At 49.6% G+C, this 17,572-nt stretch overlaps 1 protein-coding gene across 2 annotated transcripts in view; it reads right to left on the minus strand.

Annotated features, from left to right (window-relative positions):
* The window catches only part of SREBF2 (sterol regulatory element binding transcription factor 2), a 61,981-nt gene that overhangs the window by 10,789 nt on the left and 33,620 nt on the right, over positions 1–17,572 (minus strand). For both annotated transcript variants that reach the window (XM_055328040.1, XM_055328041.1), the window contains exons 8-13: positions 16,070–16,262; positions 15,251–15,432; positions 12,422–12,698; positions 9,671–9,840; positions 1,831–1,999; positions 467–584 (exon numbers count right to left, since the gene is read on the minus strand). In XM_055328040.1, coding sequence (XP_055184015.1) covers positions 467–584; positions 1,831–1,999; positions 9,671–9,840; positions 12,422–12,698; positions 15,251–15,432; positions 16,070–16,262 — 1,109 coding nt within the window. The remainder of the gene's footprint in view (positions 1–466; positions 585–1,830; positions 2,000–9,670; positions 9,841–12,421; positions 12,699–15,250; positions 15,433–16,069; positions 16,263–17,572) is intronic.

A 17,572-nucleotide genomic window follows, 5' to 3' on the forward strand; every position in this document is an offset into this window, starting at 1 on the left:
AGGGCAGTGACCCCAGCACCTGTCTGCCCTACAGGTCTTGTTACTCTGAGAAGGAAAGACCGTGCTCAATTGCTGTGTAAGAGAAAGAAACTGCTTGGCACACTGCGTCCCCCAGACGGCTGCCTTTTGCTCAGCCTTCCACATTCTACTCCTATGCCCCCTACAGGCCACCCCTCACCACCCCAAAAAGCAGCGCAACCTAGCCACATCTCTGATCTGCTCCAAGAACTGCCTCTGCTTGGTGGAGGTATGGGGAAAGGACGAGGGGAAAAGCAGCACACTTGGTGTGAGAGGGCAAAGAGGTCAGGTCAAGCTCACTCGGGACTCTCATAGGGCTCCCAGGTTTGAGAAAAAAAGACCAAGGAATCATTCCATTTCCCTGCAGACCCTGCACAAAGGCTTGTTTCCTGCCAGGTGCGTGAGCCTCGCAGATGACCGAGGCAGGGGCGCATCCGGGAAACGTTACCAGCTCTCTTCTTCCTGGTCTCCAGCCTTCTTCTTGGCCTGAGGCTTCACCAGTGATTCAACTGCTCGCTCCAGCAGGTTCTTGCAGAAGGCCTGGTGGACCTGTGCGATGGGGTCAGCTGAAGAAGAGGGGAAAAGCCAAAAGGGTCAGCTGGTCTTATCGTGAGCCCATTTTGTCTTTGCAGAGAAAATAAAGGGTGGGGAGAGGGACCTGAGGAACAGCTCTCCTCTCTGAATGAGGATCAAAGCCCCTTCTCAACCAAAGCCTGGAACCACCCTGTTAGGTGGCCGGAAGGTGGTGGGGAGGTGTGTGGTGCTGTCTCCTGGCACAGTACTTAGTACTTCAAGGTTGGGGCTGCAAGCCTCATCAGTAAACAGAAAATGGGAGGGACAGTCAGCCAAGGAGAACAAGGAGGTGGCCACTGCCTTGACATGACACAGAAGACCTGTTTTCCATTCCTGTGGCCAGCAATGGTCTGCAGTGCTTGCAACAGCTGTCATTACCAAGTCCCCAATGGCAGGCCTGAAGCAGGGTGGCAGCGGCCCCTTCCTTCCCCTCACACGTGTAGATGTGGGGGCCTCCATCTGACAAGGATGGGGAGGCAGGGCACATTCTGGGCAATGAGGCCTAGAAAGAGCCTGTGCGAGGCGAGAAGGCCAGTGAAGTCTGCAGTGTAGACAAAGCAGACTGTGGGGATGGAGTTGAGACTAAGGATTGCTTTCACTTTTATCCTTTCTTTTTATGTCATGCACCATTCTTATATTGAGCAAAAAGTTATCATTAAAAAAAGGGGGGGTAGCGGAAGCTCACACACAGACCATACCTGCAGAACATGCCTCACTCTCCCCAGGCTCCCACTTTAGAGGGGAACGCACGCGGGGAGCAGAAAGCCACTGGCCGCTCAAGTCTGAGAGTGGGACAAGTCGCCTCCAATCACTGTCAAACGCCAGGGACTGCAAGCCATTGTCTCCTCTGCTGCCTGGAGCCCTGTCGCCACCACCACTCTGAGCACTTGATGACCGCCTGTCATCTACTGCTCTCTAACTGCTCCTTATACACATCTGCTTTCCAGGGGGCCCAGAAGGCGGGAGCCAGCGAATAGTAACTCCACACATCCTGTGTGTCTCCAAAGCAGCCAGAACGAGGGCAAGAACAGGGTGGGGAGGTATGGACCACAGGCTTTGAATGTCAGAGACAGGCGAGCTGCATACTGAGCCTAGCTAACCAGGCTTGTGGCGTCCCCGAGCTTTGGGGAAAACAAGACTGAGACCACCTGTGTCCCCATGTGTTTGAAGCACAGTCCCCCTGAAGTACTGGTGGCTCTCGTGGCTGCTGCCAATCCTCAGTGGCTGCAGAATTCTCACCTGGGTTCCTCTGAGCACAGTACAGACTCTCCTTGGCAGCCGACTTCACTGACCAGCTCCGCTCCATGAAAAACTTCTGGCCCAGGGGGTGGCACAGCCAGCGCAGTGAGTCAGGGACGGCGCTGCGCTCTGGGCCACACAGGCTCTGGGCTCTACTGAGGAAGTAGCTCTGTGGACAGACAAGGACCAGGGGTGATTAGGGCGGGAGAATGCTGGCTGCAGCCACCCTGGGGTCATCAGAAAGCACGACGACGGTGGAAATAGGCTGGGGAAAGATCAGCAGGAGGGCCGGGAGCCCCCCCCATCCCTAGGAGTAAACGCCACCAGTGAAACTAGAGCAAGTGGCTCTAGTAGAGCCTGCCGGGCATGGTGACCAGGCACAGCCTGCAGCAGGAGGGATGGACAGGGTTTCAGGGTACCTGTGGGGACCCGTGGCACCCTGCCCTGCTCCGTCTGCCTCACCCCTCCTGGAATCTCCCTCTGGCCCTGCTGGCATTCAACCTGCAGGGATCGGGAGGGGGTGGATCGTGGGGGAGAGGTCACAGGGGCCCCCCAGCTGCATTTCCACCTGCAGCCCTGTGAGGGCCTGTGTCCCAGCCAGGTGGCCCCTTGGATCCTGGGGCTTTTCCTTCTCTGTCCTTTCTATTACTTATCTCTTAGGATATTTTTAGGCAAAACTGTGTTCTGATCAGCTTTGACTGATTTTTCATCTCTTTTACTTCTGAGTATGAAGAGTATAGAAAAGGCACACAGCAAGTGGCTAGTGTTATTTACGTCACAGTCACACTGGAAGGCACCGAAGTGAAGGGTAGCAGCCCCGAGGCTCGTCTAAGGACCCATGCAGGCATGTGTGCATATGATGATGTCTCCCCCCCAGAATTGCCCCTGAAGGGCTTTATTTAACCCCCTAAAGGGACTACCACATCATCCCTAGACAATTCCCGGATGTGAACACCAGCCTGAGAGGGAAGGCCAGGAAAGACTTTGAGAGCCTCTTCGCTGGGCAGCTCGAAGCCAGTGCCCTCATCTTCCAGGACCCTCCTCTACCTGCAGGTAACAGGCTCCCAGGAAGAACTGCAGACACGCTGTCTCTCCATGTTTTCAGAAATCCTGTCAATTACCGAGTGAGGATATTGTTACTCTAAAACCCATGATTTCCAACCCATAAAACTGCTCAATGTAGGTTCATCTGAATGAACCCATAAAACTGCTCAATGCAGGCTCATCTGAATGAGCTGAGCAGAGAAGGATGGAAGGGAGGCAGAAGTACAACCCCCAGGGCTCAGGAAGCCCAGAGGGGCCACTGGGACATGCTCTCGGCCTTCAGCCTTTGCACTTCCTCCCTGGCGCCCACGATGAGGGCAGCGCCTCCGTGTCTGGTTCAGCGTGATGGGTCTGACCTTTACTGGGCTCTAAGTAGCCATCAGCTAATATAACGGCTTTAGAAGACTTGAATGCCAGGGTCAGAAATAGCACCACCAGCCAGAGTGCCACTCAGGGAACAGACAGAGATGATGGACTCTCCTGGGGTGGGGGCGGGAGATCTGGAGAGTGCTGCCTGAATCTGAGAGAAAATGACCTGGCCAGACTGCTCTATGGAGAAACTCTAGTACAATCACGAATCTTCCCCGAAGTCTCTCATCAAGGGGCCAGCAGCACTAATGGACTCCCCTACTCTTTGCAGACCGCTGTATTTGAGATGGGACACTGGAGAACAAGTGCGGAGGAAATCCATGACCACCTCCTGACTGTCAACAGAGTGCTTGCTGAATCTGAGCCGGTAACTGCAGTGGAGGAGCCTGAACTGAACAGAGGTTAGGGGTGGGGTGGTGGCAATCCCGGGGCCTCTGAAGTCAGAGAACCTTCTACCACTTGCCTGATAAGCAAGGGAGCAGGGCGCTGCTTCAGGGGAAACTGAAAACCACTGGTTCCTCAGAAGGGCCCAAATGTCACCAAATGAAGCAGCAAAAAAGCCTGGTTAGGTGGTTTTACAAGAGGAACCCAAGGAATGATTAAGGAAATCATTAAGTTAGAGTACATTTTAAAGCTTAATTCTTAAGAAAAACCTTAGTTTTAAGACATCTATCTCAGCGCCCATGCATGCGTGTGTGTGTGTGTGTGTGTGTGTGTGTGTATGTGAGAGAGAGAGAGCTGGAGTTTAGTGGTTTGAATTAATAAGACATATAAATCCTGGGATATAATCATCTACAGTATAATTTCTAGAAGGCAAACTGAAAGAATAACTTCTGTTGCTCTTTTAATTTTCTTGGCATTATCACTCTATGATAATTTCCCTAAATTCTTTTTTTTTTAAGATTATATTTATTTATTCATGAGACACACACACACACACACACACACACACACAGAGGCACAGACACAGGCAGAGGGAGAAGCAGGCTTCATGCAGGGAGCCTGATGTGGGACTCAACCCCGGGTCTCCAGGATCACACCTTGGGCTGAAGGCAGCACTTAACTGCTGAGCTACCTGGGATGCCCTAATTTCTCTAAATTCTACAGACACCAGAATCCACCCAAGCCATGGCCTATGAGCCCCCCTTCCTCTAACTCATCTGCTAACTGCCAAACTGAGCAGCCATGTCAGGAGACTCAGAACTGCTTAGATCCTGAGAGCCACCCCGAAGTTCCAATTCCACATTGTCTTTCCATACCAGGCTTACCCTATGGTTCTCAAACTGTGTGCCAAGGTACCCCCAAGCACCACAGGGAGCCTGCAGGTGCACCACTGGATATTTCACATTTCTGAGGTAAATATAGCCGTGCCCAACTGAGTCAAACACCACTTAAACTACTAAGTGGTGGTAGTTTGAAGTCTCGATGTGAGACTGCACAACCTTTCTTTGGATGATGTCATAGCTTCACGAAGCTGAGTTTTTAGAGGCTGTTGTAGTAAAAAGCAAGCGTTGGTGGTGTTACCAGAAGTTGGTGATGCTACTCTGATTTCAAGGCTTGAGAAGGTTTGCAACACCGAACAGGCACATGTATGTATCCCAGCAGTCAATTATTTACAGTTATCAAGAATAAAAATACAGGATGCCTGGGTGGCTCAGTGGTTTAGCATCTGCCTTTGGCTCAGGTCGTGATCCCAGGGTCCTGGGATCGAGTCCCACATCAGACTTTCCACAGAGAGCCTGCTTCTCCCTCTGTCTATGTCTCTACCTCTCTCTGTGTTTCTCATAAATAAATAAATAAATATATTTTAAAAAATAAAAATACTATTTATTTCAATTTTGTGTCTATTTCTTTATTGGCTACTAAATTGTTAAGACCTAAATGTGTATTAAGATGTCTGTACAGAACTAATAAATAAACAGAACAGTTAGGTATTTCTTTTAGCCCAGGGCAACCATGTAAAAATTACTGAGGACACAAAGGGTGCCATGAACGGAGAAAGACTGGGAACCTCTGGTTTAAACCATTTTCAGAGAGGCCAGCCTTCTGCTTGCCCTCAAAGCCCAACTCATTTGCTAGCTGACTGAATTCAGCTGCATTTGACTGAATTCAAAGCTTCTTCCTCTTTAAGTACTGTCTGGGTCTGCTAGTCTGGCACCTCTCAAGAGAAGCCAACAGATGAAAGGGGTGGTTACTTTCCTAGAAATCAGTTCCTCTTCTTTGTCCACCTTACTGAAATGCAAATCTGGCAATACCATCGGTGTTCCAGATACTTATGCCCTCTGAGTGAGCTCACCACTTTGAGAGATTTCACCTCAGGGGAGACTCATACAAGTGGGTGAGGAGAGTGTGTGGCGACACTGCCGGCAGCACCGTAACTGCATATATTAGAGGCAACTGAACATGCCCCGGCAAACGTGCTAGAGTACCAGGAACCTCTCTGTGGAGTAAGGAGGTAGCAAAGAAAGAGGCCCATGGCTCATTGTTTGGTTGACAAAGCAAGTGGCAGAACAGGGTTTCTGGTAGGATCACATTTTTTTTTTCTTTTAAAGATTTATTTATTTATTTATGATAGACATAGAGAGAGAGAGGCAGAGACACAGGCAGAGGGAGAAGCAGGCTCCATGCCGGGAGCCCGACGTGGAACTCGATCCCAGGACCCCAGGATCGCGCCCTGGGCCAAAGGCAAGCACCAAACCGTTGAACCACCCAGGGATCCCCTGGTAGGATCACATTAAATAGATAATGCGTGTATGTTAGTACATGCAAGGAGGAAACTCCGAGGAAATACACAGTGACTGCTTACCCTTTGTTAGACACATCAGATGTTTTTGGGGAGAGGGGCTCATGGGCAGGGACAGTTTCAAGGGCACCATCTTCCTGATCCTCGGCTGCCACACATATACCCTCCTCAAGCAGGCTGAGTCCCTCTGAAGCGTAGCTGCGTCTTGGCAGTAAGGACAGTCAAAACCCCAGGGGGGGCTTTCAGTATGATAGGATGATCTCAACATTTATAGGGGAAGGTAAAGGGCACAAACTAGTCACTAAAGCTAGAGGGCTGACACTTCCAGATATCAGACACATTAGAAGACTCAACCATTAGGGTGTGTGGTGGTGGTGCATCCAGAAGCAGACTCGTTACACATGGGCACTTGATTTATGACAAAAGTGCCAGTTGGTCCAGTGAGGCAATGACAAGCATTTTAATAATAGAGCCTGGGGCAGGGAGATATCCATATAGGAAAAAAAGTAGATCTTGCATCTCTACCTTCACCTCACACAAAAGTCAATTCCAGGTGGATATGGGTTTGGGTGTGGAAATAGAAAGTACAGCGACTGGCGAAAAACCCAGTAGAGTGTCTGTAACGGAGGACAAAAATGCACTGAACAGGACAGAAAGTATCTGTGATAGGAAAGACTAAACGTCTGATTTCACGAACATTAACAACTTGTGCTCATCAACGGACACCATTAAGAGAGAGATTAGGCGGGACCCCTGGGTGGCTCAGTTCCTTGAAGGTCTGACTCTTGGTTTCGTCTCTGCTCATGATATCAGGGTCGTGAGATCGAGCCCCAAGTCGGGCTCTGTGCTCAGGGTGGAGTCTGCTTGAGATTCTCTGCCCCTCCCCCCTTTCCCCCACCCCCGCTCTCTCTCTCTAATATAAATAGGGGCACCTGGGTGGCTCGGCTGGCTAAGCATTCGACTCTTGGTTTTGGCTCAGGTCATTATCTCAGTGAGGAGTCTGCTTGAGATTCTCTCTCTCCCTCTTCCCTCTCCCTGCTCGTGCTCTCTCTCAAATAAATCAATCTTAAAAAAAAAAGAGAGAAACTAGGCAAGCACAAGAGGGAGATACACACAAAGCACATATCCAACAAAGGATCAAAGCCAAAATAAATAACCTTGAATCAATAGACAGACATGTCAAATAAACAGGTAATAACACTTTAACATGATTTTCACAAAAGAAATTATCCAAATGGCCAATGAAACGGTGCTCAACATTATTAATGCCCTGGAAATTACCAATGAAAACCAGAAAGGCCAGAAATGATACTATCATGTGTTTGGAGAGGATATAGAACTGGAACTTTCTTTCATACACCGCGGGAGGAGTGGCAATTGGTACACCTGCTCTGGAAAACTGTTAGGGGGCAGCCCAAGTGGCTTGGCGGTTTAGCACCAACTTCAGCCCAGGGCCTGATCCTGGAGACCCAGGATCGAGTCCCACGTCGGGCTCCTTGCATGGAGCCTGCTTCTCCCTCTGCCTGCACCCCACCCCCCGTCTCTCATTAATAAATAAAATCTTAAAACAAAACAAAACAAAACAAAACTGTTAGGCGTTGTCTACTGAAGCTGAACATACGTGTAACCACTGACCTAGCAATACCATCCCTAGAAGTGCAATCACACGCTCACCAGAGAACGAACAGGGATGTTCACAGCAGTGCTGTTCATAGTAACCAAGAATAGGAAACAACTCAAAAAGTCCATCTCTAAGTCTAGGCACAGAATGGAATACTGTAGAGCAATGAATCTTACACACGACACTGAGTGAAAGCAGCTGGACACATATACTACATGCTGTGTGACTCTCCTATAACATTCCAACACAGGCAAAACACCTAAGTGATCCGGATGGTGGTTACCCTGGTGGGAGGCCTTGGCAGTAGGGGGAGTGTGCTGACTGCAGGGGGCCCAAAGGATGCTTCTGGGGTCCTGGTTCTGTTCTGTTCTTGATCTGTCTGCTGGCTGTATGAGTATATTCACTTTGTGAAGTCACTGAACTGTGTATTTAGGATTTGTGTACTTTTCTACATGGATATTATACTTCAGTAAAACGTTTACAGAAATAACAAATAAGAGGCAGATTAAATTATGGCGCCAGAATTCAGAATAACAGTTATCTTTGTAGGGGGCAGTGTGAACAAAAGCCCGCAAAAGCTTCTTGGGGTGATGGGAAGTTCTACTTCTTCTTTCAAAGATTTTATTTTTAAGTAATCTCCATACCTAATGTGGGGCTCGAACTCACAACCTGAGATCAAGAGTCACGTGTTCCACTCACTGAACTGGCCAGGCGCCCCAGAAGTCCTACTTCTTGATTTGGACAACTGCTGTTACATGGGTGAGTTCACTTTGCGAAAATTCAACAAACTGTAAATTAAAATGCTCACATTTTTCTATATGTGCATTGTATTTTGATACAACTAATGTCTTCGAAATGCTTTCTGGGGGTAGAAAAGTTACAAGTGGGATGACATTGACCCAGAGCACTAGGACAAACAAACAGGATAGGGAAGCAGCCTAGCCCACACCTCCTGCTCTCAGCCTAGACTAACCTTGCCCAGAAATGTCACCCTCACTTCCCTAGGCCTGGGTCAAGAACAGGGTGTTCTCTGGGCAGAACAAGAAGCCCCATTCCTAGTCTGGATTCCCTGCCAGACTGTGCGCTCCCTGAGGACAGGGTGAATGTTCTGTTCTCCACTGCATTTCCACTCTAGGGAATGCCTGGTACAGAGCAGGGACTCAGTGACACTTGCTGAATGAACATCATTATCTAAGGTCCCTGAAACAGGACTGAGACACAGAGAGTACACTGGGCTTCCTCATGCCCTCTGTCACCTAGATGAGGGTAACACACTTCAGGAAACATCAGTGTCACCACAGGCCATGTTCCTATTCATCAGCTCATCGGTGCCATTCTGGAGATAAGGCAACAAATGGAGATGTCATCTTTCTGTGCTGAACACAGCTGATGCATTCAGCAGCCTCCTCGAAGTGGGCACCGAACAGAATGTGCCTCTTTCCGCTGGAGTAAGAGAAAGCCTGAGGTCAGCAGATGCTGTGAGCTAGCTGATAACAAGGACTGTGGATTCGCCAACAGTGAATTCCCAAGGCTGGCCCTATGCCAGGCACAATGGAGGCGCTTGAAAACAGCCGTTCCTGCCCTGGGGCTGACCTGGGCTCCTCCAAGACAGGCACCATTTTTCATTTCAGGACTCAGAGTGCTGTGATTACTACAAGGAATGCAACTGCTACCTTTGGTATGAGTAAAAACACCAGGAGACATAACCAGAAAATGTCAAAAATTTTTATGACCACTTGGAAGAGCAGGAGAATCATATATTTAACCCCCTGAATATGGGTCACTGTATCACTGAAATCAATCTTCTTTCTTCAGGCGTTGAAATGTCTGCTTACGCTTCTAAGGGCCAGGAGGGGTTCTGTTGTTTTTTTGCTTGTTTGTTTGTTTTTTTGTCTCTTTTGTTCAGTGCCTAAATATTTGTGAAACAACCCACTGACTGGCTATCTAACCCTCTAGGTAGTCGGCCCCCAAAGGCAGAGCCCACACCCATCTTTGTATCTTAGCTCCTGGCCAGGGAAGGGGGCTTCATGCAAGTCCCCAGAAGGGAGCTGCAGGGTACTCACCGCCAGGAAGCCAAGCTTGCCTCCACACCGGGTCTTGAGCCCCATGGCGGCAGTCAGATGGATCTCAACCAACGTGCTCGGTGGGATTTTCTCCTCTGCACATTCTGCCAGGTTCACGGCGCACAAAGCCATGTGTACATCTGAACAGGCAGATCCCGCAGGAAGCTTCCCTGTGGCAGGCAGAAACAGACACTAATGTGGCTGGATTCCTCCAAACCAAGCTTTTTTTCCTGTTTTCTGTAGTGCCATCACAGCAAGAGCACAAGGACTGAAGAAAGTGCTTGAACTCTGTCATCAGATGGTCTTGGATGGGATGCGAGGCTCTGAGACCAAGTGGCTGTGTGCTCCTTTCCACCCCACAGGTTGTTGGGACAAGTGAAAATGTATGTCAAGTGCCTGCCACGTGGCACAAGGGCTGTGGAAATGAGAGCAATTATGACTGCAGGTCGATGAATGGGACTCAGGTAGGCACTTCCACACTTTCCACGTTCTGCTGAAACATCTTGAATCTCCAAACATGGAAAGAGGTAATATAAATTAAAAAACAAAACAAGAGAAACCGACATGAATTTCTTTTCACTGTAAAAGAATGCACGGTATGTAATGAGCACATTGCTTTCCACAGGGGAAATAACACAAATCGGCGCTGATGGTGGACACGTCTTGGGTGAGCAGGTGGACGGCTAGAAAAGGCTTCCTACATGCTCCCGCGTGAGGGCTGCAGTCATGTGGTGTGACCCTGAAGGCAGGGGCCAAAGTGTCCCTGCATGGGTACGAGGGCCCATCGAAGCCGTTGAGGCTTCCACACTGTTGAGCTCGTTTTGGTCCTTGCTACGGGGCTGGGAGGGCACCAGGGCACACGAGCTTTACTGAGGGAGGCTGCGCTTTGGGGGCAGCCCCTTGTCAAAGGTCCAGACAGTGGCCAAGCCAGGCCTCCTGACCTCATCAGCCCCACGTTCTTCCCCCCTGGGGCCACCCTGCTTCCCTCATCTTTCTATCAGCCCCTACATTTTGTTCTGCACAGACATCTCTCTCCTCCAGGAGATGCCAGCTGGCTTTCTCTCTTCAGGAGAGGGAGGCTGGGCGGCAAAAAGGGGATCATGTTTTAGTCACCTGTCCTCTCAGTGCCTTGAATAAAGCCAGGCCCACAGAGTGCTCAGCAAACGTGGAGGGAATGAGTGATGTGAACTACTCCAGCTGGAACTCTCCAGAACATGACAGCTGGGAGAACACAGGGAGGGAGCTGGTTCCATCCCCCAAGGGCACACTGAGAGGTCAGAGAAGAGTGAAGCATGGTCTGCAGACAAGGGCCCTCTGCTGGAAATCACCATGACCCCAGGTGTGAAAACCTCACGGCTGGCCCCACAGGTCCCATCTCCCATTCATGTCACCCCTGGGGCCTGCTAAGGCCCCATTTCTGGGCTGCAGCTCCCTCATCACCAGGGTACTTCCATCACCTTCCTAGGACCACATCCCACTGCTGCTTTCTGACCTTCACTGGATATCCCCATGGCAACCTCCCTTCTCAAACCCTCTGACTTTGCTTCCCCAACACCAAACCTCTCGGGCAGCCTCTACCTGACTTGCCCTTGGCCTGCACGTAGTATGTGGTGTTTTCTGGGTCCCCTGAAGGTCCCTTCACCAAAAGCCTCTCATCAGCAACCTCAGTTTTCTCACTGTAGGCCAGAGACGAAGCCCTGTTCTTAGGCTGCGGAGCCAGCACGTCCACCGCCGCTCATCATTCTCCACTAAACTGCTCACCTTCTCCCTGGAAAACTGCTCTTTGGCCTGTTTCCCTCACCTTTATTGGCAGCAACACCATTTCCCCAAACTCTCAAGCAAGAAACCAGGGAACCAACCTTGCCACTCCTTTCCTGCCCCTCTCATCCCATGGCTCCCCAAGTCCTGTCTATCAGCTTCTGCTCTCTCTCCTCCTGTCACCTCTCGTCTCCAGCTGTATTTGCTCCTCCCTGGACTCCCTGACGCAATCCTTAATCCTCTCCACCCACCTCCTACCTGCCAGCAGAGTGAATCAACTCTCGTCAGAATCTGATGGTGTCATCACTGTCCGAATGCCCCTCACTGCCTGGCTCCCATCACCCTCCCCTTGCCTGGCAGCTGGCTCCAGGACAACTGAAATATTCTTCTCAAGAGCCACTCCAGGTGGGGTTCCTCCCTGGGAACATCCCTCTGCCTGGAAGGCACACCCCCTTCCACATGGCTGGCAAACTCAACCCATCCTGTCATACAAAGCTAAGACTTTCCAGAAAGCCTTTCCTGAAACCCTCCTCAGCAGTATACCCCCGCCCTGCAACTGAAGTCCAATCCTTCTCCTACCTCTACCACACTAAATCATAATTCACTTGCTGACCTGCCTGCCTATTAGCAGAGCAGCAGCTGAATGAAATAAATATTTCACTGAATCTAAGATGACATCAATTTTAAGTCTACTATTAATTTAAGAACCACTAAGGAAAAAACAGTGCCAACTCAACCATACCATGCCGCCATATAAAGAACATAGACTAAACGTAGAGACATTAATGTGAAAAAATGTGCATCTTAAACTGATGGGCTACAGTAATGAGCCACCTTTGTGGCCATGGTTGTGGGTGGAAGGTCCGTCCCACTGTTCTAGGGCAGCAGTGGGAAGAGGGCTCCGATGGGCCAGAGAACTAGCAAACCCAGCCAAGGTGGAGAGACGGCATCGGGCACCCTGAGGCCAGCCAGGAAGCAGTGGCCACCCCTCACCTGTGATGTGCAGCTGGTGCAGCCTGTGATAAGCCAGGGCCGCGTCCCGGGCGCTGGCCTTCGCCTCGTCCTCAAAGCCTGCGGCGGTGGCCGGGGCAGCCCGCCGGTGCTGGAAGACCTTCTTGAGCAGCCAGCGCACCAGGCTCAGCTTCTGCAGGCTGTAGCGGATCACGTTCCAGGAGAGGCTGCAGGCCAGGTCCAGGCGGGAGGTGGGCAGTGTGCGGCCCAACACCGACAGGCAGGTTTGCAGGTTGGCTGCAGCAGCTGCAAAATCCCCCTAGAGAGCAGCGAGAGGTGTGACATTCACTGGCCTTGCTGTGGCCTTTTTATTTTGCTTTATTTTTTAAATATTTATTTATTTTAGAGAGAAAGGCAAAGGGAGTCAGAATCTTAAGCAGACTCTCTCTGCTGAACTCAGAGCCTGATGCGGAGCTCAATCTCACGACCCTGAGATCATGACCTGAGCTGAAATCAAGAGTCGGACGCCTAATTGACTGCATCACTCAGGTGCCCCTTTTTATTTTATTTTCATTTTTAATTTTTAAAAAGATTTTATTTATTTATTTGAGAGATCACGAGCAGGGTGAAAGGGCAGAGGGAGAAGCAGACTCCCCGCTCAGCAGAGAGTCTGCTGTGGAATCAATCTCAGGAGCCTGGGATCATGACTTGAGCTGAAGTCAGACAGACTGTACCACCCAAGCACCCACCTCTTTTTATTTTAGCAAAAACTTTTACTCTCCCTTCACTCCCTAGTTTACCAGAGTAATACATGCTCATTGAAGAGTCCAGGAAAATTCAGAAAGCTATGAAAAAGTAAAAAGAAATCACCTGTGACCTTACACCCCAGGAAGAATGATAGCTGACATTTACACGTATATTCTCCTCGCCTTTTACTAAATTGGGATTGTACTCTGGTCTATGTTGGAGCAAATACTACTCACAATTTCCCACAGTAGTTTTACACATAAGATGATAAAGTGGACATAAATGATCATTTTTCAGGCTAATGTGATCTTTTAGGCTTTTAGGTTCTCAAAGTGTGGTTCCCGGAACCAGTAGCATCAGCCCCTGGGATCTTGTCAGAAATGCAAATTCCTGGGCAGCCCAGGTGGCTCAGTGGTTTAGCGCCACCTTCAGCCCAGGGTGTGATCCTGGAGACCTGGGATCGAGTCCTACTTTGAGTCCCACTTGAGTCCCACCTAGGGCTCCCTGCATGGAGCCTGCTTCCTCCCTCTGCCTGTGTGTGTGTCTCTCTCCCTCTCCCTCCCCCTTTCTCTCTCTGTGTCTCTCATGAATAAATAAATAAAATCTTAAAAAAAAAAAAAAAGGTAATGCAAATTCCTGGTGCTCTAGCCCGACCCTGCGCCACCTGCTGAATCAGAACCTCTGGGGTTGGGGCTCTCCAGGAGATTCTGTTGCCTGCTAAAGTCTGAGAACCACTGTTTTACACAAATACCTGGCTAGACTACTATAACCAAGGATCTAGATAAACTACTCTTGGCCATCCTGAGAGGGTCTAGTGGAGAGTCTATGGCCCTGTACTGAACACCTGTTTCTCTCATCACTGGCAAACACGGAGACTGTCCTCTCCCTTCCCCTGTCCTGCAGTGGGCACACCTGTACTTCCTTCTGGCATCACTACGGGAAGTGGTCAGTGCAGGGACAGCACCTCTCTCCTGGCTGATGAGCAGCTTCCAGCACACTCTGGTCCCGACCCACCTCAGCCTTGCCTCCTGGTCCCTTCTCACCCCACTTGTGAGCAACATGGCTCAGACAGAGGCCACCACAGCTCCAGACTCCCCCACCCCGGTGTCAGTGTCTCATCACCTCCTCTCCACTTTACATCTCAAATATTTCTGGAATCAGTTTTTCCTTTCAATTCTGGGTTCTTGCCACCTCTCCTCTGGTCCATCCCAGGAGTCCCCAACTTACTTCTGTGCCCCCTCATGCACCCCATCCTTCACGCAGCTGCCAGAGTAACAATCCTGAAACATGGACCTGAATCTGCCTCTAGGATATACAGCTTGGAATGCTTTTTTTCTAGGAATAGTCTCACTTTAAGGGGTAGGCCCCTAACAATGACATCTGTATTCCAGGTGCCACAGCCCTAGGCATGGCTTACAGTTCCAGGCTGGTCAGTCTAGTTCTCTCTGGTGGCCATGGCATCCTGTAGGAGGCGAGAGCCGGCCTGTGGTTTACTGAAACTGAGGACTGTTCTGGCTCTTGTTTCTCTGAGATGTGACGTTGAACTCTTCTTTCAATGCTGTGAGTTGCCCCAGAATCCTTCCTATAAATTCTTTGTTAATTTCAACAGAAAACTTTCAGCTAATTTTTCTGCTCAAAAACCTTCCTGGATTTCTCCAGATAACTGGGAAAAAAGCCCAGTTACTTCGACTACTAACTCCAATTTGGGCCAGAGATACAATATCAGTCTTAGACCTCATCTGTCCCAGATATATCCTGCACTCTGGACATACCTGTCTACCTGCTGGTCCCCAAGTACCCCATCTATTCATGACTTCTCCACCTAGAAGGTCCTTCCTGCTTCTGACCGTGTGGCTCAAGCCCCAGATCCTCTTGACCAGAACTCGTCCCTTCTGTCTGAACTCCCGTAGAACTTTACTTTTCCTCTGTCATAACCCAGACCATAGATTGATTATCTTGTGTTCATGCAATAATTTACACATAGGAGTCCTCTCCTCTGCTGCCTATGACCATCAGGGGCCAGGTCCCTTCCTACTCTTACCACCCACAAGCACCTACCACAGGGCATATTTATATACCAGGGTATTCAATATAAGTCGCTGAGTTATCAGCTGCAGAACTTACCCTGGCGAGGTCCAGGTCGGCCTGCTTCCGGTGTCTCCAGAAGGTGACTGAGGAGCGTGAATGTGGCCGGATCACTGGCTCTCCATGGACCAGCAGCTTCACAAAGACGCTCAGGACAATCACACCATTTACCAGCCATAAGAGAAGCGTTGGCATCATCCAATCAAACCAGCCCCCAGAACCTAAAAAGGAAGGTCTCCACTGAGCCCATGAGGAACGGCCTCCTAGAGCAGCCCTAGGGGACTGCAGGGCATCTGACTAACCCCCAGCATTTAACAGGTTAGAAGCCTTCTACCTCATTTTCAGAAGTGTGGGTAACAAGATTGCTTCATTTAGTAACAACGTCTAAATGCTTTCCATAAGAATAAAACATAACCTTAATCCACACAATAGGCAAATCTGGAACAGTTCTGTAGCCTAAATAGGAGCCCCGTAGCCCCTGTCACTATGGAACTAGGTACCATAGCTAGATAACAAAGATAGCAAAAATCACCGTCAATCAAGGTGGGTTTGGTTAGACCACTGATTTCATGACTCGGACAAAAATATCACATCTCCTTCAAATAGGTATCCTCCCTTCCCTTATCCCCAACCCCTATAATAATAGAAGTGTAGGTTCCTGATTTCTTCTGTTCTTACTGACGGAGCTTGGGTGTGCCCTGTTACTTCCAAATAGGGACTTATGCCAGTCCTTATCAGGCCTGCTACAAAAGCCCTTTGGAACCTGGTGGACAAGCTGAGCAGTTTGTACACACAGGGCCCATCTCCTGTCACAGCCGCCCACCCCCCCTTGGGTGGTACAAGGGGTCCTCTGCCTACCTGACTCAAGTGACAGGATGCTGCGGCCAGAGCCGGAATATGGGTGCTGGTCAGAGCTGTGGGCCCCTCCCCACTGCAACAGGGCAGTCAGGGGGTTAAAGGAGAGGCAGAGGAAGGTGAGCACACAGAGCAGAATCCGAGAGCGGTCCACCATGCCCAGAGCCACAGGAGGAGAGTCTGGCTCATCTTTGACCTTCAAAACAGGGCCAAGAGGTTGGAATTAAATACTGCATGGGTTTTTATAGCATTTTGCTTTTATATGAACTGGAGGCAGATCATGAGATTTAAACTCAAGACTACAAAGTCAGACAGGAGGGCAGCCTGGGTGGCTCAGCGGTTTAGCACTGCCTTAGCCCAGGGTGTGATCCTGGAGACCGAGGATCAAGTCCCACATCAGGCTTCCTTCATGGAGCCTGCTTCTCCCTCTCCCTGTGTCTGTGCCTCGTTCTCTCTCTCTCTCTCTCTCATGAATAAATAAATCTTTAAAAAAAAAAAAGTCAGACAGGAAAAGCATGGGACACAGGTAAGAAGCCCATAGCTCTCCCTCCGACTGCTTCTCAGACACTGGAGCGCTCATCCTCTTGCCACCTGGGACAAGAATATGTTCCGAAGACCAGAGGGAGAGGAGTCCTGCTTATAAAGGAGAGCACAAAGAGAACATTCTGCAGGATTCTGTTTCTGTTTTTTTTTTTTTTAATAAATGTTCAATATCTTTTTTTAAGTTTTTTTTTTTAAATTTTTATGTATTTATGATAGTCACACACACAGAGAGAGAGGCAGAGACATAGGCAGAGGGAGAAGCAGGCTCCATGCACCGGGAGCCCGACGTGGGATTCGATCCCGGGTCTCTAGGATCGCGTCCTGGGCCAAAGGCAGGCGCTAAACAGCTGCGCCACCCAGGGATCCCTGTTTCTGTTTATTTATTTATGTATTTATCTTTTTTTTAAAGATTTTACTTATTTATTCATCACACACACACACACACACACACACACACACACACACACACACAGGCAGAGACACAGGCAGAGGGAGAAGCAGGCTTCATACAGGGAGCCCGACATGGGACTCGATCCTGGGTCTCCAGGATCACGCCCTGGACTGAAGGTAGTGCTAAACCGCTGAGCCACCGGGGCTGCTCTTCTGTTTCTGTTTAATTCCACAACAGGCAAGCTAATCTAATCTAAAGTGACGGCAATCAGAGCAATAGCTGTCTGAGGCTGGAGAGGGGTGTGGGAACTATCCGCCATGGTGTATGAAGGAGCTCTGTGCGTGATGGAAGTGTTCTATATCTTGATTATAGTGATAGTTATATATGTGTATACCCTTGCTTTTCAAAACTCCTCACACTGTATGCCAGTACTTCATGCTACTGTAAAATAGGGGTTTTATCTCATGCAAATTAAACACCAACAGACCTGATTAAAGACCATACAACTGGGGTGCCTGAGTGGCTCAGTCAGTTGAGCGTCTGCCTTCAGCTCAGGTCATGATCTCAGGGTC

This window comes from Nyctereutes procyonoides, unplaced genomic scaffold (genome assembly GCF_905146905.1).
Source record: "Nyctereutes procyonoides isolate TBG_1078 unplaced genomic scaffold, NYPRO_anot_genome, whole genome shotgun sequence".
Classification (NCBI taxonomy): domain Eukaryota; kingdom Metazoa; phylum Chordata; class Mammalia; order Carnivora; family Canidae; genus Nyctereutes; species Nyctereutes procyonoides.